Here is a 27584-nt window from a genome sequence, read left to right on the forward strand (position 1 = left end):
GGCAATCAGTGAGTAGCGGAATTGTCATGCATGCACTTGGCTTAGAGTAATCCAAAATGTGATATTGGGGTGACAGGGCATGCTATGACATTCTTCATATAAATTTTCTACGCCTACTAAAAGGACATCCAATTAGGTATTAAGTGTCACATGTATGCTGTGCAGATATAGTAAAAGTCATAGACACAACAATAAAATGACTAATGCTAACTATTCCTACCGTGGGGTAGAAGGCATGGTTGACTTGCTATAGAAGCATTTCTTAGAGGAAAATGTCGGATTTCTACAGTACCTGTGTAAAGAGGTAAAGCACTACTATGTAAAGAGTAGTGCAGATGTATAAGAAATCACTCAAGCCACAAGGATCCTGTTTGCTCCTCTGCTTGTGTAAATATGATTTGAGTGATCTACATGTGCCGGTGACCATGTCAGGGCAGCTGCAGTCAGCAATGGAGCATATGGAGAACAATTTACCAAACAGCAAAGCTAAACCCTGGAGAGGCAAAGCCCCAGGAGATTGTCTCCAGAACGCTGCCCCTTGCTTCTGCTGTGCTTCCTCCTGCTTGTGCTGCCGGGCCCCTGCTGTGTGTGGCATGGTGTGAACACTATGTGAGAGGATCCCACTGTATCTAGTAGAGTGTGATTGTCTCTTGGGAAAATCCCACTCCTCACTGGGCAGTTTACTTGCATAGCATACTGAAGATGGTTTTTAGAAGAGCAATGGTGATTAGTTAGATCTGTGATTTAATTGGACTTTTTGAGTTCTCCTAAGAGATATAGGTGATTAGGACAGTTAGTAAAGATGATTAGGGAAGTGGTTTAGGTGATTCTGCCCATTGCTCCAAGAAGAGATACAAAAAAAGACAACCATAGACTAAAAGTCACCTTCCTCTTTGTTAGATATGAGATTTGCAGAGGATGGAAAAATAAAAACAAGATAGTTTCATGCATTATGAATTCTGACTGTGAGAGAACAGGTTGATGGCTAAAGAGAACGATTATGTCCCTACACCCAAGGTTCGGCCTGAGTTCCTTGGTCATGTAGCTTACAGAACTAACCACAGGCCCCAGTATGCATCTTGAAAAAACAAAGTTGTAAAGGGAAAAATGACTCTATCATGTGAAAAAGAAAAGAGATGGTTAGCTGACCACTCTTTAAGGTTTCTCTAGAGAGAAAATAGAAATCTGTTACACACACTGAAACTGTGAACAGCTTCCTGCAGCACAGAAGCAACTGGCTGAACTAGACGTGGCTTGTTAAAACGTTGTTAATCGACTATAAAAGAATCATGACTTTGGGGTGAAGAAAAATGTTTAGCTACCTGTGGGCTTCTAAGAAAAGCATGGAACTTGTGGTCCTAATGTGATTTCTTCTCATGCAAAATTATGTAACTTGTTTTTGGAAACTCCGTAACTTGTGGCTGTGAGGTAATCTTTTCTTGCATAGAAATCTTTGTATTAGGAGGTATAAAAGGGATAAGAGAGCCGGGCAGTGGTGGTGCACGCCTTTAATCCCAGCACTCGGGAGGCAGAGCCAGGCGGATCTCTGTGAGTTCGAGGCCAGCCTGGACTACAGAGTGAGTTCCAGGAAAGGCGCAAAGCAACACAGAGAAACCCTGTCTCGAAAAACCAAAAAAAAAAAAAAAAAAAAAAGGGATAAGAGAAAACTAGAGAGAGGAGGACAAAATAGGAGAAGGAAAGATGTAAAGAAAACTTTGGGAAAGAAGTAAACAGATAAGATCAGGAATGTGGAAAGAGAAACAACTGAAAAGAAGAAAAAGGAAAACGGTGGGGAAGAGGAACAGAGTAGGAACAGCAGGCAGAGAGAAAAAGAAAATGAAGAATTAAGCTTTGGCCCGCGTGTGCATGCTCGTCTCTCCCTGAGTGCTGAAAGCCGGTCCTCACGGCAGCACACAGGATTTCAGGAGTTAAACTTTTCATCCCAATTGTGAGGTACTGTGAGTCAAAACTTAACCCAATTGTGATTTTTTTTTTTTTTTTGAAATGAGGTTTTGGGAAAGTGATTAGGATTAGATAAGGTCATTAGGGTGGGGTCCCCAATGATTGGAAAGATGAGGGAGAGTAATCAGATAAATGCACACGCGCACACACACACACACACACACACACACACACACACACACACACGCACACACACACACACACCCCTTTCCTGTCTCTTCCTATGTTGATGCTCAGCACCACTCTGGAAACCTGCCATCAAAAATGCCTCTTTGGATTAAGTCAGCCTGCCTCAGGTGCTTCAGTATAGCGGTGAAAAGCAGAAAAATACATACCCCAAATTTTACTGACAAGTGTGAAAGTTTACAGAATTGAATGTGCTAATAATCACCTCATGTTCGGAGCCTTCCGTATGGGTGTCAATATTTACCATGGAAAGTGAGTCTACAGACATGATGCACACATCAGTGGGTGTGCATCGGGCTATAACAAACTCGCACTGAGCCTTGGTTGACATTTTCGCTCTCAGCCTAATCATTTGGTTAGCTAATTGTTTTCATTAGAAGCTTTGATGCATCAAAGGAGAATTTTAAATTAAATTTGCTTTGAAACAGAGAAAACACATAAAATGTGGTCTTTGTGTTTTCAGGGTCAAAGCATCTTCGAGAATCTGAAGACAATAGCTATCAGTTAATTAATACATGACAAGAGTATATTTCAGGTCGGCAGAACACCAAAGCAAATCCCCCGAGAATAGTAAAGAGGCAGGTTACTAAGCCTGGAGGATTTGTTTTAGAAACAGATATCAAGGCAATTCATGTGCAAACCCAAGTTCAACAGCTTCTGCACCTGTTTAAAAACACAAGGCTCCCATCCAACCTTATTGACGCTAGCTGTCACTGCTAGCTGTGTGGCTTCAGTGAAAGCACTTAACCTCTCTGGGTCTATGTCCTCATACATGACAGTGTGTGCTCTCTCTTCTCTGCCCTGAAGCTCCACTGAAGGCTCAATGTCAAACTTCAACCCAAGGGAAGCTGCAGGGCTCCTCAGTCCTGGGAACAGGTTGTATCTCACCACATAGAGCTGCTTCCAGATGCCTCCCCACTCCCAGAGCGTCGTGGTCACTTCCTGTGCCAACGGGATTTCTGCAGGAATGATGTTCTCTATGTTCCTATTTAGGGTGGGAGAGAAGGAGGGGTGGAATTGAGACCCAGGGACAAAAGAGAGAAAGGGCTAGGAACTTTGCCGCCGTACGCTGCAGCTGTGGGGAGGAGGCTGGCTGAGACACCCCCACTCCCCACCCTCCCAATCCCGGCTGCGGCAGTTACACAGACTGCATCATGGAAATACATGGGATTTCTCTCTAAACAAGGTCCAAAGGCAGCTACTAGTGAAAAGTCGGATTCTCCAAACTGACTAATCCCCTCTCAGAATCAGATTCCTGCTAGAATCAATTTGGATTAGCTCCTCATGGGGAGAGAGAGAGAAGACACAAATACACACAGCCACGCTGCAGCTGAATGAGCTGGGCCCTGCACATCTGCCAGCTCAAATGGCCAAAGCTAACTAGACAAAGGCATCCATGAGACAGGAGAGCCCAGCCTGGCAAATAATACAAGTTCCTCTGTGTGTCGGGGACGGGAGGCAGGCTGTGAGTGTCCACACTTGTGCTTTCTATATAGAAGCCGGAGGACCTCGAGGGACTGTTCCTCGGGGCAACCCCCTTCCTTTGCTTTTTTGTGGCTTTACTTTTGTTTTGAGACAGGGTCTCCCACTGGCCTATACCTTGACAAGCAGGCTAGGCTAGGTAGCCAGAGCACTGGGATTATAAGCATATAGTACCACGCCCCCCTCTTTTGACATGTGTTCTGAAAGAACTCGACTCAGGTTCTCACGCTTGCGAGGAGGACACTTAACCCACTGAGTCTCTCACCCGGGTCCCCACAAGTACCTTCTTTTCTCCACTGTCACTTCCTTGACGTGGATGAAGGATGTCGGGAAAATGCCCTGTAGGAAAAAAGACAAAACAGGATAAAAGTCACATCACAGAAAAGTGACTGACTCATTGTCTGCCCAGGTTTTGTTTTTTATCCACTAAGCTACTGGATTTCAAAACCATCAGACTTCAAAAGAACAATCTAGGCGTCAGACGGAGCAGGCATAGACACCAATCCCACATGCTGCAGGCTGCAAGTAGATGAAATAGAGATGCAGCTGTATATGGTAGAGCTATACCTAGAAGGGCCAAGAAATTCTTCTAGAGGAAAGTCAAATGTCAGGGAATAGTTGATGTTATTTGGCTTTTAATAGATCAGCTGTTTCCTACTATCAATTTCTTGTGTGCCCGTAACTCCTAGGCCATAAAGCCGAACAGTATAAGCTTCTCAGCCCTACTGCTGATCTGAACTAGGTAACACCCCTACAGAGACTGAGACTAGGAGACAGGTGGGTATGTAGATGCATAGCTTTGTTTCTTGTGCAAATAAAGCTCAGACCATCCCTTTCCTTCGGGCCTAATGGCATTCCAGATCTACTGACCCAGGACAAAAGGGTTTTTTGCATAACCAGGTGTGAGTGAAGGCTGGGGCAGAATTCCTGGTCTGGCAAAGTCACATGGCTGTGGCTGGAGAAGGGAGAATAGGGCAGAGTTATTGGATGAGTAGGGATTGGGTCAGAGCAGGAGAAGGGGAAGGAAAGATGGAGGGCAGAGGAACGGAGGACGAGGATGAGGTCGAGAGCGTAAGAGCTTAGTTATGACTAGGGCTATGAGAGGACAGGAAGAGAAGGGACAGAGAGGAACTGAGTGTCAGAACGGAACTGAAGGTGTGTAGACAGAATTTTGTCTGAGAGAAATAAAATGGATAGTCAAAAGAGCCCAGTGTATTTATATTCTTTTCCCTCAGAATACCCCCACACTGGCCATAGCATCTTCCCCAGGACCCTGGGAGGAATCTTCTCAGGGCAGACCCCTAGGAAAATTCTGATACCCATATGCGTAGATCTTCCTGTTCTTCACTCTACTCCCTGAGGATACTTCAGTACCATCGTGGGCACTTGTCCTCCCAGGTGGATAAGAAGAGAAATCAGTAGAAAATGGATCTGAGCCCCTCACTTGTGGAGACATGAGCTCTGCTTCTCTGCTTCTCCCCTTCCAGCCCATTTCCAGGGAAGCAGATCCCTTAAGCAGGGGTTGTGTGTGTGTGGGGGGGGGGGGGGGGGGACCCTGGGTCTGAAGCAAGTCCTTGGCTTTACTTGAGCTTCTAAGATGTGAGATGTCTCCTCCCTGGATTTAACTCACTGTCCTTTGAGAGGGCAGAGCAAGATTGTGCCACCCTGAACAACACATCAGGGAAAACGCTTCACAACCATGGCCCAGATGGCAAGGGAGCTTTACTGGTTGCTTGAAAAATCCTCCATGATTTCAAGCATCATGCACGGTGAGGACATGCAGCCACTTTGCTGAGCACCAGTTGGGAAAAAATGAAACAGGCAAAGCAAGTGCCTGCTGTAGTGGAGATGACATGACAGAGTGGCCCTGTCATCTGCAAGGGTGTCTGGGCCTGTCCTTTCCTGTCACATGGGGAGATGAGTGAATGCCCACACAATGCTGAAGGAAAGAGCAGAGGTCAGCTTCTACTACAAAGTGCACCATTTCCTGGGGACCCCAGGGAGGGGAAGTCATAAGCAAATGGCATGTTAGCCAAGGCTGCAAAGAGAAGAAGGTGCCAGAGACCTCCTTAAAGAATAGAGAAAGAGGAGGGACTAGAGGCAGCGTGGGCACAGTGAGGCACAGGCGTGGGAGGCAAGAGTACAGATCTGAAAGGAAGGGGTGGACTCACTTTGCTGAAGAGCAGTGCAGGGAAAGAATTGCCCAGGAGAGGCGGCAGGGCCAGGTGAAGACATCCTTCATTGTCCCAGATGAAAACAAAGTGACCTTACCTGTGACACTTTATGCTTTATGAGGTACCCTCTGTACCAGTCTGCAAAGGGAAAACAAAGGCAAACGTTTTTCATTGGCTCTGCATCTTTTGTTCACTTGCTGTGTTTTGCTTTTGTCTGTCTATTTTCACCTAGTAAAGAAATGGTTACAATCTGCTTGAGATCTGTGGTATGGGACAAACCGAGAAACCCACAGCACGAAATATGTTGTGTTGTTTGCCGAAAGCACCATCTACAGGTACGTCATTTCATTTACAGACTGATGTAAATCTCCTTCTCCTTTTGAGAAAGAAGGTGCTTTGGTGAGGCCATCAGTGCACTGGGTCCCATGATCCCAAGTGCCTTTGGAGAGAGGCCTCCGCACACATCATGCAGACAGATGCCTCAAAGCCACAGCCCAGGCTTCCTTTCCTCATGTACCTGCTTGTGGTCACATGCGTGTTTACAACTCCTGTCTTAGGCATGGAAAGGCTCAGGGACCTGGGCAATCATCTTAAAATAATATGAACCATTCCAACAGCAACAAATGATGTCTAAAATGTGATTTTCTGAAGTTAGTCATTACCAAACAGATATATTGGTGAACAGGTAAAGGGACAGGGATTTTAAAGAATCTCCCCTTTGCAGGACTGTAAAAGGAAAAATAAAAATAAGAAAAAGCTCAATTAACAGAAATCCAAATGACTCAGAGTCCTCTAACAAAATGAGTGTGAGTTCAACATGCTGTAAGGAGTCCACTGGCCTTTGAAATGATTGGAGTACAGCCACGAGGCGGCATTTGTCATCTTCGTAAATAAAAGGCACCTGCCAAGTTCCTCATTAACAGACCCTCATTATGGGGCTGACAGATTGTCACCAGAATACATTCTCAACAGATACTCACACAAGCCCCCACCACCAAAATGACTGAAATGCAAAGTCACTCTCCCCGTCATGGCCAGCTTGAAGGTCAGCACTAGGGGAGTTTTGAAGCCATGGTAATCCGTGGGGATCCTATTTTGAGTGGCAGAAAGTGAGAGAAACAGGAAAGGATACAGAGAAAACAGAAGGGAAATTAGGGAAGTTGTGGAGGAAGAATCTGGAGTTTGGAATGAAAGCGTTCTTCCAGGAGCTACTCGGCATTAAGCCTTTTCATCTTCTTGACAACCATATGGGGCAGGAATCCTCATTATTTCATTGTACAGCTGAGCAGCCTACCCGAGACACAGAGAAATTGAGCAATTTTTCCACAGTCACTCAACTAGTGACGTGTTTGGATGTAGAAGAAGCAGCCCCTTCCAGTCTTAGGGGGAGGAGTTTGGTGGTCATATTATGTTCTAGTCTTATTTCTGCTGTGATTTAAAACAAAAACCTTGATGGAAAGGAAATGGGGTGGAGGGATTTTGGTCACAATCCCAGGTCACAGTCTAGCATGTGGGGAAGCCAAAGCAGGAGGAGGCACAAATAACTAGTCACATCGCATCCACAGCCAGAGAGAAAGGAACACCTGCGTGCGTCTTGCCTGCTTATGCTCAGCTCCATTTCTCCACTCTCAGACAACTCAAGAGCCCCTGCCTAGGGAATGCTGCTGCCCACCCTGGACTGTGCCTCCCACCATCCATTAAAACAATCCCACAGACATGCCCACAGGCCAACCCAACAAAACGGCTCTTCCTTGAGACTCTTCCCAGGTGACTCTCAGTTGTGTCTGGCTGACAAAGCTAACCCGCACATCAAATATGTCACCATCTCGCCATCAGAGGCCCTCAAGCTAAATCTCTAAGCTACTTGGCAACTGAGGATTTCTGGGGATGGAAGTTCGATGTCATGAAGTGCAGCCTTCTATTTTGAGTTTGCCTCTAAGCATTTGCCAATTACAATAGGAAATAATTAACAAGATCATGATGGGGAAACCTACAGAGACAACCAAACCAAACTAGTAGGAACTCGTGAACTTTAGACCAACACCCGTGGAGCCTCCACAGGACTGGACTGGGCCCTCTGCCTAATCGAGACAGTTATGCAGCTTGATATGCTTAAGGGGCCCCTGGCAGTAGGATCAGGATCCATCCCTGGTGCGTGAGCCAGCTTTTTAGAGCCCACTACCTATGGTGGGACACCTCCCACAGCCTTGAGGCAGGGGGAGGGGCTTGGACCCGCCTCTACTGAATGTACCAGGCTACGCTGACTCCCCATGGGAAGCCTTACCTTCTTGTAAGAGGGAATGGGGGGGGGGGGGGTGAGTGAGGGGAAGGGAGGCTGGAGGGGTGGGAGGAGGGAAGAGGGGGCTCTGTGATTGGTATGTAAAATGAATTTTTAAAAATTCTTAAAAAAAAAAAAAGAGGGGGCTGGAGACATGGCTCAGTGGTTAAGAGCACTCACTGCTCTTCCAGAAGGACCTGGGTTCAATTCCCAGCACCCACATGGCAGCTCACAGTTGTCTGTAACTCTAGTTCCAGGGACCCAACACTCTCACACAGACATCCATGCAGGGAAAACACCAATGCACATAAAATAAAAATAAATAAATTATTTAAAAAATTCTTAAAAAAATAAATAAAATATCCAATCTCTTAAATAAAAAAAAAGAAAATAATGAACAGTGACCTATAGGGTTTAATCCCTCTAAGTGTTTGCTATACGCCAGTTGCTTTCTAAAGGCATTGATTTTGTTTTTTTCAAACTTTAAATTTAGTGAGCTGAAGATGTAGCTCAGTGGTAGTGCACTTGCCTACCAGATTAAAGACGAATCTTCATGACAATCCTGTCGAGGATGCACTATTACTACTTCAGTTTTGTAAATGAAAACAGAGAGGCACAGAGAATAAGCAACTTCCTAATTGTCACACAGCTTGAAATTTAAACTTAAGCATTTGACATTTGAATTCTACTATATTTACTGAAGCATAATGACCTTGTTTGCCAACTAGATATAAGTGTATCTTTGGAATATTGTTACTAGCTGCCATTCACAATCACTTTAATCACAAGCACTATATAGGTTCTCTTGGCACCCTCGCAGAAATCCTGTAAGCTAAGTATTATCATTCCTGCTTCATTGATGGAGTTGAAACTCAAGTCAGTTGATGTACTGAGCTGGGATCATACAAATAGAGCTTTTGTCCAAGTCTGTCAATTCAAAGCCAGAACACTTAGAACTCCTCAGTCATGCTGATGGGAACAGAGAAAAGGTCTATCCAGATTGCACTGGCCTGGAGCAACATAGGTCTAGGCTACTTCAATCCACTTTGGAGCATTAAAATAATAGGGAACCAACAGTCCACACTCAAAGCGAGCGATGCTCACATTCTATCTCTGGGTGCCCATCAGAGTGGAGCCAAAGGACTTTACCTTTGTGGACCCTTGAGATTCAGTCACATGTGCACACCTTATAGGCCTCCCGATCCTCAATGCTTTGCTTGCTCCTGGGTAACTCTTACCCTCAAAATCCATATTCTGCCTCCAAAAGTCACATTCCTTCAGCACCAATTGTGCCCCCAATGTATACTGTGTATATACTAGGTTGCCTATTTTCAGAAACAGATCTACGATGATCTTTTGGATAAAAATATCACTGTTAAGCAAGACAGGGATATGATCCCCTTAGCAACATCATCAAGACTGCCCTCAGGCTTTCCCAGCCCTGCTGACCACCTCTCAAGTTTGCTGTCAATTCTCTAATCAGGCCCACTGTCAACTGTCTCAATATGTATGCCAGACTTTATAGGCAGATAACTGTTGGTAAAAACCCCCAAAGAGAGGCCACTATGATCAAAAGTAATCTCCGTAACACAGCACTTATCAGATGCTGATGTGTCAAAACTGAGCGCTGTTTTAAGGTCAATAATATCAAGAGTCATTGAACTTTGTCATGAAACAATCACTTATTCATCCCCCGATTCCTAGGTCAAAATCATAAGCCCCAGTGTAATGGTACAAGGAGGTACGACCTTAAGGAGATGCTTAGCTCATGCAAGTGTGACCTTAAGGAGATGCTTAGCTCATGCAGGTGGAGCTTGTCTGGATGGTAGTTGCCATCTTACAGGGGAGATTCCTCCCTCAATCTCCACCACTAGGTGAAGAAACAGGAAGAAAGCCTTGAGCAGAGGAGGAACCAGCCCTCACCCGGCACCACACTGCCAACACCTTGATCCTGGATTCCCTGACTCTACAACAGAATTGCATTCCTGCTGCTTAACATGCCAAGTCTATGGCACTCTATCCAGCAGCCTGAATGGCCAAGACATGCACCCCGAGGGAAGATGAGCCAAGGGGAATTGTCTTACAATTCTTTTGGACAGCTGTGAAATACCAGCTATTTAAACTGTGCTCCCATCCTACAGCACAAATGCAACCTGAAATACACCAAAGGGAGAGGGGAAAGGTTCTGAATATCTCAGAATCACAAAAAAAGAACCCTCTGCCTGCCATTTAAAGGCAGTGTGGTCCTTTGTCATGTCAATTAAGCTTCACTGCTTTCGTCTGAGAAAAATAGCATCTCTCCTCAGAGTATTGTCACAAAAACTATTTTAATAACATGATTATGGGGGCTGGAAAAGTAGCTCCACCGTTAAAATCACCTACTGCTCTTGCAGAAGACCTGAGTTCAGTTCCATGTTGGGGGGCTCACAACTGCTTGTAACTCAGGTTCCGGGGGAGCTGAGATCTCTGGCTTCTGTAGGCACCTGGGCTCAAATGTACATATCCATCCATCGATCCACACACACATACACATAATTCCAAATAAACAAATAACATGATTAGGAAGGAATTCATCTATTAAAGGTACAAGATGTTGTACAGGAAGAAGGCATCCCAGTTTCAAGATAACTGTGGCCTGCATGTGAATAAAAGGAAAGGGACCACAGGCATAGTAAGCTGTAGATTTCAATCATATCTGAGATTTTGTTTTGTTTTCTTTTGTTTTGAGATAAGGTTTCTCTGTGTAGCCCTGGCTATCCTGCTCTGTGGATCAAGCTGGCCTCAAACTCAAGATCTGCCTGCTTCTGCCTCCCAAGTGTTGGGATCAGAGGAATGTGCTACCACTGACCAGCTAAAATCTGAGTATTTTTGAGAAATATCTGAAGCAAGAATATTACTATTTATCTGAGTGATGAGTGCCTGAGAATACTTTTAGTTCCTGTGTATTAAGATACATAATATTATCAAGATCAAATAGGAGCTATTTGATCAGAGGTTAAGAGTATGGACTCTGATTAAAGCCTCACACAAAGTAAAAGAAATAATAAACAAAATTAGATGGCAAATAAGAGATTGGGGAAAATATTTGCAAACCATTTATCTAATAATGGATAATCCAAATTAATAAAGGACTCATGTAATCTAATAGTACAAAAGCAAACAATCCATTTAAAACATAAGACATATCTCTAGAGAATATACAAAAATGGCTGATTATTGGTCATCAGGACAATGCAAATCAAAACCACAGCCCAAACCTGACCCTTGAGAAGGATACTTTCAAACAGTCAAGAGGCAGTAAATGCTGGCAAGGGTACAGGAGAGAAGGACACCAAGTAAACTGTTGGAAGGAAGATAGACAGGTACAGCTACTGTGGAAAACAGTCTGGTGATTAATAAAGAACTTAAAGACAGAATTACCACATGACAGCAAGCTCTCTTCTAGGCATCTACCCACATGAAAAGACATCATCAGTTCTTAAAGCTGTCTCTACTCCCAACAGTCAGTAGCTCTGTTCATAAAAGTCAAGGTAAAAAGCAAAGGAAGCCCCTACCCGTGAATAAACAAAGAAACTGCGGTGTACAAACTGTGCTATCCAAACTGCGTACTGCTCAGCCTTTGAAAAAGAGACTGTTAGCTCACATAACAGGATGATGTGCTAAGTCAGATAAGCACATACCAGAAAAGAAAAACTGTATGAACTCATCAGTGTGTGGAATCTAAGAACCATAAAGAGCCAGAGGATCAGGGAGTTTGCTGTAAGATGGTGTCTCCTCGTCATATCAGAAGTTACATCTTAAGAATCTCACCAACGTGACAGCCGGAACATGAGCTGAACAAGGATGACACCAACGGACATGCCAAACTGGCCAAGGAAAAGGCCACAGAGGCCTCAGCCATAAACAAAGAACTACGGGCAACCAGGGAAAGCAGTGAGTGGGAGAGGTGGTCTTCCCAGGGACAGGCACATCAATTGGTTGCTCAGTCCCAAAGGGTCAGCCCTGAAAACACACATACAAGTAACATTATAAGAACTGTATAGGCTATATTCAGGAATACGTGTATGTGTACACATATACACATATGCATACAATAACCACTATTTTAGTAAAAAAAAAAAAAAAAGCCACAAATTTGAAGGAGAGCAGGGAGGGGTATATGGGAGAGTTTGGAATGAAGAAAGAGAAGGGATTAACGTAATTAAATTATAATCTCAAAAATAAAAAAAATTGAATTAAGAAGTCTAATATGTAGAATTGGAAAACAAAGCCATGGTAATGGAGGGAGCTAGAGAGAGTGGGGGTGTAGAGGAAATGAAGAGATCTAGGTTAGAAGCTACAAAGCAGTAGATGTGTAAGGTGAAGAACTCTAGAATGCAGCACGAAGCATGAGGACTGCAGTTAATAAAACAATAGCCAAAGCTGGGTAGCTGTGCGATGATGGACAGCTATGTTCCTCACTGTAGTGAACATCCGCTCTTCGTATTCCATAGCGTCGTGCCGTAGACCTCAACTAGACATAACAAAATGGATGTGTTTAAAAGTGAGTATGCACTCTGGAATCAACGCTTGGATTCAAAAGAAGAGCTGAGTCTCGCTGCCTGAATGATCATTGACCCGTGATCACAGCACCCGTCTCATCAAGATTAAATCAGGAGAAAACTTCAGAGATTTCCCTGCTCCTGCCAGAGGGGAAATAGTCAAAAAGTTAGTAGATACGATCTCCTTTTAGAAATTAATTAAAATAATACCATAATCCAGCAAGTGGACGTGTTTTCTATTTTGTTTCCAGAACCTACAGATTCAGAATACCATTCTTTTAATTGATGTCCTTTCATCATATTTCCATGACAACAGAATAGAGATAGAATTCAAGTTCACTGACGTCTCAGCCCCACCCTCATTCAAACAACAGGAAAACTGGGCTTCGAAATCCAGAGAGGAGCAGCATCTTCAAAACAATAGAGTCCCTTTCACACCCAGCTGCTTCCAGCACAGATCTGAACAAAGGAAGGCTCTGAGCAAAGTGCTGCTTTGAAAGAGCCCCTGTGAAGAGCTCATAACATCCCCATTGTTTGGGTGACGATCACCCCTTACAGGGTTGCTAGTACAGGAGGTGCTGTGGGCTCTGGGGAGCCCCACTCCACATGTGGTAGATTCAAGCCTTCACCAGCTCTTTGCAACCCACACAGCCATGCATGCGTGGGCATCTGCCAGCTCTGAAGAGCTGTAGATGATGCCAGGTGAGAAGATTGGGTCTCAGAACAGTGCCATCGAATACTCTCTGCAGAAAACAGCAGCAACATCACATTGCTTTATTACAACCAAAGATCTCACATCCGCCTCTGCCCTCACCCCTCCCTGTGGCCTTATTTTACAGGCAACTGAAATGCAAACACTTCTTGGAGTCTCAGTCTAGAAGTCCCACCCCCCAACATCCTACCATGATAGACCCCAAGGCCCTAACATACACAAGTATCAGTAGACAGAATGAGACCTGTCCTGCCATTCCAAAAAAAGACAAGCCAGGCAGCAAATTAAGTGCAGGACATACACCCCCCAGGAAGGCCTAATGAAGAAGACACTAAATAAGTTCAGTTACCTCAGAAGAACACCTTCTACTGTGGTCTAGGAGACAACTAGGCATGGTGGCCCAGGCCTTTAATCCCAGTACTTAGGAGGCGAGGCAGAGGCAGGCAGATCTCTGTGAATCCAGGGACAGCTTGGTCAATATAACCAGTTCCAGGCCAGCTAGAGCTACATAGTGAGACTCTGTCTCAAAAAAAAAAAAAAAAAAAAAAAAAAGTCATTTAGAGGTGGGTAATTGTTGTCTTGGTACACGTAGGCATGGTGGGATGCGTGCCAGGAGCATCATCACATGAATATGTCACAGGTACCTGGTACCTTAGTCTCCAGTTGATTAGCTATTGGGCCATGAGCTATCTCATCTTAGTGTTTAGTTTAGTTGTTTCCTTAAGTAAATAAGGAAGACAGCACTCTCGGCCCTATTTAAACTGCGGAAAGGGAGGGAAGTAGGCATCACACTGGAATATGAGACTGGAGTTTTGGATGTCACTAAATATTTGGAAAAGTGACAGCCCTTCTGAACTATGTGAGTTTGTATCATAACACATTAGCTTTGTAATAAAACCCTTTCATATCTATAAAACCCATTCATTGTGTTTGCACTATTCATACTGAATGCACTCAGTGCATAGATGTTTATGGTTCGTGATTCAAGGTCCCATAGCACATTGCAGCCTCTGGTAAGGGTCCCCCTTGGCTTGTCACATCAGCCTCTACGTTTCTCTATATCTGTGTGGTCTTTCTCCCACTTGCTATTGTGATATTGGATATTGGATATCCAGAATTAAACCTTGTTTTTGCATTCTGGCTTGCTCATCTTTGGTGGTCTCTCTGGGGGTCGCGATCTGGGCACAACATTTGGGGGCTCGTCCAGGATCCCCAGAGACCCCCCGCCAGGACCCCTAAGAGCTTCGGAGGTCCATCTGCACCGATCGGTAAGAGCACTCCATTTTCTTGTCTTTGCTTTCCTTTTACTTTCATTTTCTTATCCGAAGCCGGCAGTTGAATCTGACAGGCTCTCACCTTGGTGGACGCGCCTGTAAGGTAACCCTGGAGGAGTTGGGAGATGTCCCAACCCCTTATCAGGACGTGGGATCCCCACAGATCCCCCCATCATAGGATGCCCGTGAGGGGTCCGTCTGTTTGGACGCCCATGAGGGGTCCGTCTGTTTGGACACCTGTGAGGGGTCCATCTGTTTGGATGCCTGTGAGGGGTCCATCTGTTTTGTGAACTCTGGGGATCGGGAGACTCTGTTGAATTGTTCCTGTCCCATCCGCATAATCGAGGCTCCCTCTCCGGACTCTCGTCTGCCTGGACCATCTGTAGGGCCCTTGTTCTTCCTTTTTGTCTGCCTATCTTGTTTGACAGTGTGATTTGCTATACCTATATAAATGTATAAATGTGTGAGAACTGTGGCCACATGTGTGAGTGTTTTATGCCTGAGCTTGTGTATGCATTGGGACTTGTGGGCCGGATTGCCAGCGGAAGGGATGGAGGCCCCTTTGGTGGTTGAACTGGCACAGGCTAGGCGGCCCGTAGCATCACGGGGCCTAGATGCAGCGGGTTCGGGGCCCCAGCTCGCTCAAAAAGCTGTGGAGTAGAGGCTTGGCTGCATGGGAACTAGGCATGGCTGTGTGCTAGGGCAGGCTGTGAGCACTGTGGGGCCACAAATGTGGCCGGCAGGTTCTGGCTGGGCTCCTGTGTGGACACGGGGCAGAGCTGGCAGGAGCCAGCAGGAGCCTCAAGGAGCTCAGTGTGGGGGCTGGTGGAGAACTAACTGCCCCTCCAGGGTCACAGCTGAGGAGTGGCCTACAAGTCTGTGGGCCCAGCCAGTGCATGGAGTCACTTTAGGTCTGCCATTCTCGTGTTCTTGAAAATCTGAGGTTAATAGCAATCTTTTGTCCCCATGGTGCACGCTTTCCCCATCCTCTTCCTCTTCCATGCTGTTGGGTAGGGCTCCCAAGACCTGCCCTGGGGCTAAAACCTGATTAAGGTCTGACTCCAAGAATGGAATGTCACTGCCTATGTGAGGCTAACCAACAGTTTCTTGTCTGTGGTACAGTGCTGTTGCAAATTGAGAGTTATTCTTGTTATGGTATATGCATGTATTTCTGTTCTTGTTTAAAATATTGTAACTTTACAATATATTCTAGATTACTGAGGGAAATCACAAGAAAGACTTTGGTAAGAGTTTCTGTTTTAAAAGAAAAGAAAAAGCGGAGTTTGTCTAGAGTAAATGTCTGAGGGATCAAAGGAATGGACTGAGGGTACATGGGAGGTTGTAGAAAGTCAGAGGGGATGTGATGTAAACTGTTTGTTATGGTTTCTTATACCTGCAAATACTGAATTTAAAAGTTAATTCTGGTTGGTTTTCATCTTAAGAATGGCTAATGATTCTGCAAACTGCTTATGTGTGTATGTATACAGGTATGTGACTTGAAAATGTAAGCAAGCTTTAACTGTACGTATGTATGTGTGTAACTTGGATCCAACTGTGTGTATGTGTGCAAGTAATTATTGTTTAGTAAAATGAGCTTTAAACAGCAACCACGTGGCTCCCTCCATCTTGGCTGGTGACCTCATGGCAGCCATGTGGCTGGCAGTCATCTTTTACTAAGGTTATAAAGATCTACTCAGGTTAACACCTAAGTACTTATGTCTTTACCAAGTGTTCAACAGCAAGTTTCTAGAAAATTTAAATAGATGGCAACATATGTTTAATAAATAAGGTATTTGATAAATATTAAAGCTGCACATCAATGCTTTTATACACAGGAATATACCTTGCTCTGGCAGCTAAACTTTGTAACATAAAGGAATCATAGGAAACAGCTGAGGTTTGCAAATGTATGGCAGGACTAGAGTTCCAAAAAGAGTCTAGTTTCAGTGGTGGACCTTAGCAGTTTTAAAAAATGCTAGTGCCAGGTGATAATCACCGGAAGCACCAGCCATAATAAAATAGAGCAGGCAGGCTATATTTGTGCTGCCAAAGGTAGGGTCAAAGAAATCATCCAAGCCTCTAAGTAAAAGAACCAAAAAGATTATAAGTAAATCCCAGATATAGAACTTGGAGATTGTTTGTACTCTGGAGCTTGGTTTTACTTTATACAGATTATGATGATGCCATGTTTTCTCCCCCTTAAAGTAAAAAAAAAAAAAAAAAAACCCTTTATTGTTGATATTACAAAAGACATTTGAGAGATTTTAATCTTTTAAGAACAGTTTTTATAGTTAAAAACCAATGACTTAAAAAAATGTTTCTCCTTACCCAAGGTATGTTCAGGCTTAAGAATGTTGTCTAGCCTCCTTGTATTTGCTAAGTTTGTTAAGCTTAAGTTATTTGGATAAACTGATGCATATATATGTTTTATATTGATATTTTGTTTTGGTTTCTTTACTGAACCTGTATTTGATGCTAGAAGAGCTTCAACTTAAAAGCATTGTTTTTAGGCTACTTATTGTAGACTGTTAGAGAACATAAATAGTCAGTCATAAGTAATCAAGTTTTCTTAATTGTAGTCAGGGTAAGTAAGTACTGATGTAATATTACAGGGATAAGTTTACTCATTTACTCAGTCCCTTGCATATGTTTTCAGGGTTGAGCTTGAAACCAGTAATTAGAAACAAAGTTTGTCTATTCAGATACCTAGACAGCCCTCATACTTCAGAAATCTGCAGAATATGGCATTTAAATGCTGCTCTAAAAGCTTATTATATCAGACAGGCTTTCAGATCCTAGCAGTGACCCAAGGTCTCCAGAGAAGATTACGTACGAGGCACCACAATGTCTCTGCCTGGATTATGGCTACACTGACCACAGGGCAAGATGCCTTAATGCCTGGCTTACCCGAGAGCTGCAGAAGGAGGTGGCGCATTTGCGGGAGCTGCTGATGGCTCAGGACTCTCAGCCTCTGCTCTAGGAGGTCTAAAGGTAAAAGAGGGCAGTCCTAGAGGTGCTCTGTTAGCTGCATCATCTCCTCCCACCCCACCTTCACCTTTGTCTCCTCCTCCACACAATGGGGAGCTGGAGCTCTCCTTCTCCCCCAGTGCTGAGCCCCAGATTGGGCCTGAGGAGGCCATGGAGAGGCTGCAGGAGACAGAGAAGATTATTGCCGAGCTGAATGGGACTTGGGAGGAGAAGCTATGTAAGACAGAAGCCCTAAGAATGGAGAAAAAAAAAAAAAACATTGCTGGCTGTGATGGGTGTGGCTGTCTGAGAGGATGGTGGTACTGTTGGTGTCTTCTCTCCCAAAAAAAAAAAAAGAGACTCCCCATCTGGTAAATCTGAATGAGGACCCCTTGATGTCTGAGTATCTTCTCTACCACATCAAAGATGGTGTCACCAGGGTTGGCCAGGTAGATGTGGACATCAAGTTGACTGGACAGTTCATTCGGGAGCAACACTGTCTCTTCTGAAGCATCCCTCAGCCTGATGGAGATGGTCACATTAGAGCCTGGTGAAGGAGCTGACGGAAAGCTTGTGACGGAGCCGCTGGTGCTGAAGTCAGGAAACAGGATCGTAATGGGCCGGATGGTGGAAGAAGATTGATGCTCTGCCGACTGGTGCCTCCAACACTATGGAGACCTGGGTAGGGATTAGTCCCTATAATTTATAGGATTGAAAGCTTCTTGGTCTGCACTCAGATATAGTTTATCCTTCTCAGATTTCTGATAGTACTGATGGCTAGGCTAGCTCTAACTTTGTCAGCGTGGCAGCATCAGACAACCAGATCCTTCTGCAAGGCCATAGCTAGCTTGTTAACTCACTTTTAGGAAAATGTTCTAAGATATAAAAGTTTAAGTAAGTCATAAAGGTTCAGATATGAGTCTAAAATGAGATATGTTTCAGATTACTCTCCTGTTCTATGGTTCAGAGCTTAACATTTAGGAGCCCTGATGAGCTGGTAGAACAATGACTACTTACTGTTCAGTCACAAGCTCAACATTTTGGATTTGTTTTAGATGTCATCTAAATATATCTAAATGTAAACCTAAAAGTGCTTCTCATCAGGTCAAAAATCTCTGTCCAATGTATACCTGGCTTTCTGGACAGAAGGAAAATGCACAAGCTTTTAACCCAAATCTGTAGTTCTTGTTGGGACTCAAAGGTATGAGTCCACTTCTGCTGTTTTACAGATACCCATTACCTGCTTTGTCTACAATATGAATTTCAGTACATATTGGTAATACTAATGTATCTAAAACTTTCATGTTATTTTGTAAGTAGGCCTCAAAGGATCAAAAGAGTCATAAAAACCTAGACCCACTTCACAGAGGTCAAAAGGACCCCAGATAAGTATTCCTAAAGACGGTATTTTTCCTCTCTCCTGGTCTTGGGACTACTGCTTTTTCCATTACTAAGGGTATGGACCTAAGGGTTCCAAATAAGTTCATAAATTTTAACTTCTGTTCCTAGTTTAAATTTGTCTCAACAGATTTCCACTTGGCTGGCAGTCACCTCCAAGTTTCAGCTGCTGACTACACTGCTCCAGATGACTGTGAACTCTGGACTTACTAAAAGCTGATGTGGACCAGCCCAGCCAATGTGATTGTTCCTTGTCTCTACAGGGCCAGAGAGTCACACACTTCTTAAAATTGTCCCCTTGCCCAGTCCTTGACTAGTTTTTCAGTCTTTTGGGGGCCCTGACAACGGCACCCCAATGCCAGCTTAAAGCAGTTCCAGAAGAGAATACGTCGTCCCATGTTCCCTGTTCAGAAAAGGCTGAGATGCTGGGTCAAAAGAAAACCTCCCTGGCACAGAGACAAGATGGCTAACTATAGTTATGTTAATAATGGCCATTATTAGAGAGGGATACTTACGAGCTAACTGCCCAAACCCATGATTGGGTTCCATTAGGCACATGAGAAGGGGGAAATGTGAGACCAAAATGAGCCATCTTAGAAATAAGACCAAAATGCCTTCACCCAAAAACTAAGGCCTAAGATTTCTCCTTCGAGGAATAGGCCATTAGTTACTGAAACAAGTCAGTCCAGATTCCAGAAACCAGGAAGTGTAAAAGTACAGAGTCACAAGGTAGTCACGAGGTAATGACTGCTGGACTATAGAATGTTCCAACCCTGGTTTCCAGGGTAACTGACCATAAAAATGTCCCCACCTGAGGGCAGCCAATGAGAAATGGTGGCGGGCAACCACTCCCTTAGAAGTAAGATTAAGCCATGATTTCTAGAAAGCCCCTAGAAGCGAGCCAATCAGAATTGTACCCATACTAGCACCCCTAAATGATGTAACCTTGTGATTTTTCCCTTTAAAAACTGAGTTTGCAGATAGGTGGGCACTTCCTCCAGCCTCCACTGCATTGGATGTATTGGACGAAGTCCCTACCTAGGCTTGTATTGCTTTTGGATATCCAGAATTAAACCTTGCTTTTGCATTCTGGCTTGCTCGTCTTTGGTGGTCGCAATCTGGGCACAACACTATAAAGCTTCCAGAATTTACTCATGAGGCCTCCACCCTAATGATTTTACTTTCCTAAGGTCTTATCTCTAACACCATGGTTAAGTTCCACCTCCTTCATACTATTGGTATAAGGCTTCAGAGTCCTTCATCCTCACGTGAACTCCAAGCAGACAAATCCTAGCTAAAGCATGATGTTGAGCAAAGGGCCTAGCCTCATCCATTCTAGGCGTGAAAGATTCAGCTTCCTTCCAAGTGACCAGGGCCCGTATTACATAGACAGGTACCCATGCTGGTTCTCCTGCAGCTCTACTGGGTGAAGAAAGGAACACAAAATGCTGGCCTTGAGTCAAGCATGGGGCTAAACTGCTTTTCTCATCCCCCCTTTTTGATTCAGACAAGTCCAGGAGCAGTGTGATCATAACCCTTCAGGTGAGGCACCTAAAGCCACTGAGCCAAGATCTCTTAGCTGGTAGAGGCAGGAAGCACTGTTCTGATTCCAGTGCTTTAAAAACTATCAGAAAGCACAAAGTATGAAATAATTGTCACTCATATTTCCCCCTCCCCAAGTTAATCATTGTTAACCTCTTAGGATAGCTTGAAAATATTGTTTGGTCTAAATAGATATCTTATAGCAAGTAATTAAAACTGATGAGAAGGTTACAAACATAAGTTTTTCTACCACGGGTAGAATTAGACGTGTGAAACATAGGGCTGTGCTTTGAAAGGGTTGTACTGTGGGTGTTAGAATTCCTAGCCATTCCCCCAGCTGCATGACCCTGCATGCACTGTCCAGTAGTCAGGCAAGATGCTTAGTCATCCTGGGGCCTTATGTCCTATGTAATCTGTGCAGTGCATCATCACGTAGTCTATGCACATGCACACTAGAATCTATGCACACTACATAAACCCATATGCACATGTCGGGGGGGGGGGGACCTATAAAAGTGGGTTCCACCTATTCCTTCCCTCTCTTCCTTCACGGTCATTCCATAGGCCTATGCACACCCCTTCTATTTCCTTCCCTTACTAAATTCTTATAGTGGGTTTTGTTGTGCCTCGTGGCTTCGCTCGCATGTTAAATAGTGCCGCTTAATAAATAACATTGGTGCCAAGATGAAGCAGCCGTTCCTGGCGCCCTGTGCCTGGGACTCTACCAAGGTTTGTCCTACCTACAACTGCCCAATTTTCCATTTGCCCAGCTGCCCGAATGCTTCGCACAGCACAAGCTGCTTCAACTGGGGAGTTTTCCTTTTACCAGCCAGTGTAAGCAGTTCTCTGGACCCATGGGAATGACCGTAGATGTCCAGTATCCTTCTGGTGTCCTGGGGACTGGGGGAACCCCCGTCAACAGCCTTCATTGGCTATGGTCAGTCCCCATTGAAGGCTTAAATCTTTAGCCATTTCACCATGACTGTAGTCTGAGATATTACTCTCACTGTTGGACCCTGGTCCTTGGGCTCCATATGCCCTGGCCCTCATTCTCTTGCTTGCTGAAGCATTGAACGACTTGTGCCAATCGCGATTCTCCCTTGACCTTGGGGACCTGAGATTGTAGTCTTGGATCACGTCTGTTTTTTGTTTTGTTTTATTTTGTTTTCTCTCTGCTGCAGCCATGGGAAACAAAGCTTCTGACCCTATTAGTCCCACCTCTCCTCTAGGATGTCTTCTAGAAACTCTTAAGCCTCTCAGCTTAATACCTTATTTAAAGAACTCTAAGCTTGTCTGCTTGTGCACTAAAAAATGGCCCAAATATCCCTTAGATAACAATAAAAAATGGCTACCTAATGGTTCGCTGGACCAATATTTTACTTACAGGATTATTACCTAACTTCTGCTAGTGAACAGGCAAATGGAAAGAGTTACCTTACATCTAAGCTTTATTTTTTTTTTTTTTACCTCAGCTCTAAATCCTCCCTTCTTGATTCCTCTCTCTCCTGCCCACATAACCTAGCTGTGCAACCCAAACCTGAGGAACCTCTGACTCCGGCCATGTTGACCTGGCAACCATTCTCCCTTTTCGAGAGGTAGCTGGCGTGGATGGACTCGTTAAAGTTCATGTCTCTTTCTCTCTCGCAGAACTTTCTCAGATAGAAAAAAAATTGAGCTCTTATATCTCTAATTCTGCTTCCTTTATTAAACAATTCCGATATAATACCCAATCTTATACCCTCACCTTTCATGATATATACATAATCCTTGCTAATAACTTCTGAGGAGCACAGACGAGTTTGGGAGCAGGCTAGGATACATGCAGATGAGGTTCATCAAACTAATGCTGCCCATCCACCCGGGGCCGAGGCAGTTCCTGATCAGGACCCATAGTGGGATTATAATACCCCAGGTGGCTCTCTAGCTAGGGATCGGTTTTCAACCTGCCTCCTGATAGGTCTTAGTAAGGCTGCCCTCAAACCAGTAAACTATAAAAAGCTTAAAAACATAATTCAAGATAAGGAAGAAAATCCATCTCAATTTTTAGAATGGCTTACAAAGGCTCTCTTACAATATACTCGTCTGGACTCTGAGAGCCCAGAGGGCAGACAGCTCCTTATGACCCACTTTGTCTCCCAGAGCTTCCCTGATATTAGGACTAAACTCAAGTGTCTGAAGAGAGGGATTCTGACCCCACAGGCAGATGTCTTAGTGGTGGCATTTAAGGTGTACTGTGGGAGAGATGAGAAAGCCTGTAAATAGAACTGCCAAATGCTGGCACAGTCACCCAAAGGCCTCCAGGCCCCTGTTTTAAATGTGGTAGAGAAGGCCACTGGGCTTATGCCTGCCCTGCCCCATGTGGGCCACCATCTGGGCCTTGTCCAAAGTGCCACCAAGAGGGACACTGTCAGCTGACTGCCTCCATGCACCTCGTGGCATGGGGACATCAAACAAAGATTACCTGCCAGTTGATCTTCAAGGCTTAGAGATGGATGACTTGGAAGGTGCTTGGTTCCTGGCCTGACCACAGTCATCTCTCACGGGGAACCTAGAGTAGCCCTTACAGTGTCGGGGTGATCCATTTCCTTCCTTTTGGACACCAGAGCCACTTACTCAGCCCTAAGGTAGTTTTGGGGTCCCACCTCTCCTTTTCACCTCCCTATTGTTGGGGTAGGCTTTACCTTCCTCACCAGACCCCACCACTTAATTGTATTTTCAGGGGTATCCATCGCACCCACACATTTTTAGTGGTACCAACCTGCCCTGTGCTAGAAGAGATTTTCTAGCTAAGGTAGGAGCTTTTATTTCATTGCTCCCCCCATTTACCTTACCCAAAACTCATTAGCAACTCCTCTCCTCCTCCTAGCCACCCAGCCTACTAGCTCTAACATTCCATTTCCCTTGCCAGCCTCTCAGGTGGACCCCAAAGTCTGGGACACTCAGAACTTTTCTATTGCTAGGCACCATCCCCACATTATTATCCAGTTGCAGGACCCTACCAGGTACATTACCCAAGTTCAGTACCCTCTCTCACTCCAGAGCCTTAGGGGACTTGAGCCTATCATTTCTGACCTTCTCAGAAAAAAGCTGCTCTACCCCAACCTCTTCTCCTTTTAACATCTCCATTCTTGCAGTTAAAAAGTCTAATGGAACCTACCCCCTGGCTCAAGACCTCCAGCTCATTAACTCTGCAATGGTCCCCCTTCATCCTATAGTGCCTAACCCTTATACTCTCCTGTCCACTATCCCTTCAGGAACCTCTCACATTTCAGTCCTTGATCTCAAGGCATCAGTTTCCCTCTGTGCCTCTAATAACATATTCAAACTTTGAATTAACTGCTCAGCTAATTGTTACAGGACTACCATAGAGCCAGGGGCCAAGGACCATCAAATATACCTAGGCAGTAAAGAACAGTAACAGTCCAGACTCAAAAGGGTCTGGACTCTGAAAAAAAAAGACTTTAATATAACAATCTATTACTGTTAAATGCCCTCAGTAACTGATCATCTGTGTCTTCTGGATGCTACAATAATAAAGGAAACAGGTGCCTTAAGATTTGTCTCAGGTGAAGATAAAAAGCCTAATTGATAATAATAATAATTAAAAAGTTAAAAACATGTTCCAGATTTCTCTCTCTCTCTCTCTCTCTCTCTCTCTCTCTCTCTCTCTCTAACACTAACGAATAAAATTCTGATAGCAGAGTACTAAACATTATAATATCATGGCTACCAACTCAAGATTTTAAATTTAAATTCCCTGTGACTGCTTCTTAATATGTTGAAAAATTCTTCCGAGCTCCAGAGCCAACTTGAATCCACCTGGACAGGTCAGACCCACTTCAGCTTGTCAGACCCAACAGTTAGATCCAAGTGGTGACAAACAGTTCCACGGAGCCTGAAGCAGCAGAAGGTGATGGACAATTCCCAAAGCAGCAGAGGACAACCCACTACCTCAGGACATCCGGCTGTCTCAAAAGCCCCCTTCCCTACCCCCTAAAGTTAATCAACACCCACTAAGTCAGCTGGAAGCAGTTTCGGGAGACATGGCACCTCCATTCCCGTTCACCCACCATTTTATTTTATAAGAACAGAGTCTGGAATGTTAGAATTCCTAGCCGCTCCCCCAGCTACATGACCCTGCATACACTGTCCAGTAGCCAGGCAAGATGCTTAGTCATCCTAGGGCCTTACATCTAGTAATCCGTGAGTCATGTAATCTATGGGCATGCATGACGTAGTTATGTAAGCCCATACGTGCATGTGCAGGGGGGACCTATAAAAGCAGGTTCTACCTTCCCTCTCTTCCTGCACGGTCATTCCCACCCCTTCCATTCCCTTCCCTTAATAAACTCTTATAGGGGGTTTTGTTATGCCTCATGGCTTCTCTCGCATGTTAAACAGCTCCACTTAATAAATAACAGTGGGAAGGGGTGGTAAATTTAGAATAACAGGCTTGAGTCTCCAGGAAGGTATCCCCTCACCTACCCACTCCTCACCATTTCCCTACCCACTTCCTGAACCACGCTCATCCTCTGTGTTCAAAATCTTTAAAAAGCCAATGCTGAGGTGCTTCCTGGTCCTGGGCACTGAACAGTGCATGGTATCCTATTAGCTGTAACCAAAAAAAGAATGCTACCAAAGCACACAACACATGCAAGCAGGTCTCATTTCTCTCCAGTGATTCCTTTAAAAGCTGCTTTGAAATACAAAATACTAAATTACCCTTCTCAAAGAAAAGTTTTCCATTTGCTTGTTTTCTTGGTTCGCACCTGTTTTTATGTATACATGTTTATGTATGATTTTGTGTGTGCTTTTCTGTGCATAGCTGTGTATTCGTATGTGTGTATCTTTGTTGGGAGGTTATAGGTGTCTGTATGAATGTCATGTTGTTGTGCATACATGCACAAGCGCCTCTGCACAAATCTGCAGAGAGAGCTGAGGCTCCACTGCCCCAGAAGCCTCATGTAGCTCACCCAGCACCACAGTCTATCTAGTCTATCTAGTGGGTTGCTGTGAGGCCTGAGTAGGATTCTGTGTTCTCCAGGATGGAGGGAAGTGTCTGGTCTATGGAAATGACAAGATGGCTCTTGGCTGCTGTGTGCCAGCAGAGGCCTACCCTGCAGCACACCTGTCCCTACCACCCTGTACTCCTTTCCAGGGCCTCATCTGATGGATTCACTGGGAGATGGCACAGATGTGCTTCAGGCCAGTCTCCTCTTCCTCCTCTGCCCTGCCAACCACAGGAAACATATTCCTTATACGTTGTATCTGCTGTGCAGGAGGAGTCATAGGCTGGCCTGGCAAGAGAGAACTCTGGAAGTCCAGCTTGGGCGTGTGGGATGGGAGGGTCTGCTGAACATCAGTGCCACATTAACAGACTCATTAAGTTATTATACACTGGTCCTACCCACAGTATCAAGTGTGTCAGTAACACAGATGATAATTTTCAGTTGCATGTCTCGTTAGTCTAAGGCCATTAGTGTTTGAGGAAATATTAATATGCACCCCTCTCACCACCATCATGGGTGAACCGAACTCAACATACACTTTTAGCTTCATGGCTTTGCAGGAGGAAAGAGCTGCCACTTTACCCAGCACACAGCCCCAGTTTGGGCCCTGGTTCCATGGGGAGCTGCATTTACATAACACTTCTGTAAGGCACAGCCTCTGTCTTGGAGTCAGGAGGATAATTTACAGCACCCTCCTGCATCTTGATGATGCTTATTTTTCTTTACAATAGTGTACATATTAATAAAGAACTACATCTAGAAAGATCCACAGGCCCAAAATCCCATAGTCCCCTGACTGTGGCAAATGCAGAGCATAGCAACCATCAAGTCAGCCAGTTAGGTCTTTGTTACGAAACTAACATTCCTAAAATAATAAAGCACTTTTTTTTTTGTTCAGTAAACTCTAATTGCAGTCATTTCTCAAAATAGTGGAGAGATTGGCTCCAGGATTGCTGCACCAAAGCCCACGGAGGCTTAAGCCCCTTATATAAAATGGTACTATATCTATGTAGACCATATGGAGGTCCTCACATATTTTAAATCATCTCTATGCCATTTCTAATACCTAATGTGTGGCAATGTCATACAAATAATCATAGTGTTGTATTGTTTATGGCGTAACAACAAGAACTGAATATACATTTTGCAGATGCAATATTGTCTGTCTGTTGTTGGTTGAACCCATGGACGCAGAACCCATGGGCACAAAGGGCTGACTGCACTAAATTAGCAAGATGTGTTTAAACATGTTATGCAAATGCATGTTTAGAGAGAGTACTGTAAGTGCCTGGGTTCCTACAGTGAAGGAACCAACATGTGAGAGGTACATAGGTAATAATGACTCACCTCCACAGGTCTCCTGTATTCGTACCACATCGCCAATCTGTAGAGTGAGATGCTGGGCTCCACTGCCTTGGAAGTTGTAGATGGCTGTAAAATGGAACATGAAGGCAGTCAGTGAGACCTCTAGGTATCTTGACTCCTTGCTCCACTTTGCTGCCTCTGCCTTGAGTCGATCTCACACTTAGGAAACCCACATGGGCTACAGAAAGCCAGTGCAAAAGCCATCTGCCTACTTCAATCATCAATCCAGACCCACTTAACTTAAACCGAACCTGACCTCTTACCACTCTGGTCCTGCACTATAACCTTGGCAACCAGGAGGCTGCTCATACCATCCACACATCTGGCCCCTTGCTGTGCTCCAGGCATGAGATTGTGTATCTTCTCCTTCCCTCCTCACAGCAGCCCATTGTGCGGCAGGAGCCATGAGCCCAGAAGAGGAAATGAAGACATTCTGCCCAAAGTCCTCAAGACAAGAAATGCCAGGAAACTCTGATCAGCTTCCACACTCTCACCTCTAAGTTGGGCTGCCTCCTGCTCCCCATCTACTCCATCTTAGCAACAAAATCCCAACATGCAGGGCTCTCCATTATCTGTTGTCACATGATCATCTATGTCTAATAAGTAGGCTCATGGTTTGGAAGCTCGGTTGCCAGATTCTGACACTGTTTCGAAGGTTGTGAGTCTTTAGGGTGTTGGACCTGATTGGTGGAAA

General features: G+C 44.6%; 1 protein-coding gene across 1 annotated transcript in view; it reads right to left on the minus strand.

The window, feature by feature from the left end:
• Dock2 (dedicator of cytokinesis 2) overlaps positions 1 to 27584 on the minus strand; it is a 419530-nt gene that overhangs the window by 365675 nt on the left and 26271 nt on the right. Inside the window, exons 2-5 of the mRNA XM_052759023.1 lie at positions 26873 to 26956; positions 5902 to 5942; positions 3914 to 3969; positions 3037 to 3133 (exon numbers count right to left, since the gene is read on the minus strand). Of these exons, the coding sequence (XP_052614983.1) occupies positions 3037 to 3133; positions 3914 to 3969; positions 5902 to 5942; positions 26873 to 26956 (278 nt within the window). The remainder of the gene's footprint in view (positions 1 to 3036; positions 3134 to 3913; positions 3970 to 5901; positions 5943 to 26872; positions 26957 to 27584) is intronic.

This window comes from Peromyscus californicus, unplaced genomic scaffold, assembly GCF_007827085.1.
Source record: "Peromyscus californicus insignis strain IS unplaced genomic scaffold, ASM782708v3 Scaffold_3__1_contigs__length_106647218, whole genome shotgun sequence".
Lineage (NCBI taxonomy): Eukaryota > Metazoa > Chordata > Mammalia > Rodentia > Cricetidae > Peromyscus > Peromyscus californicus.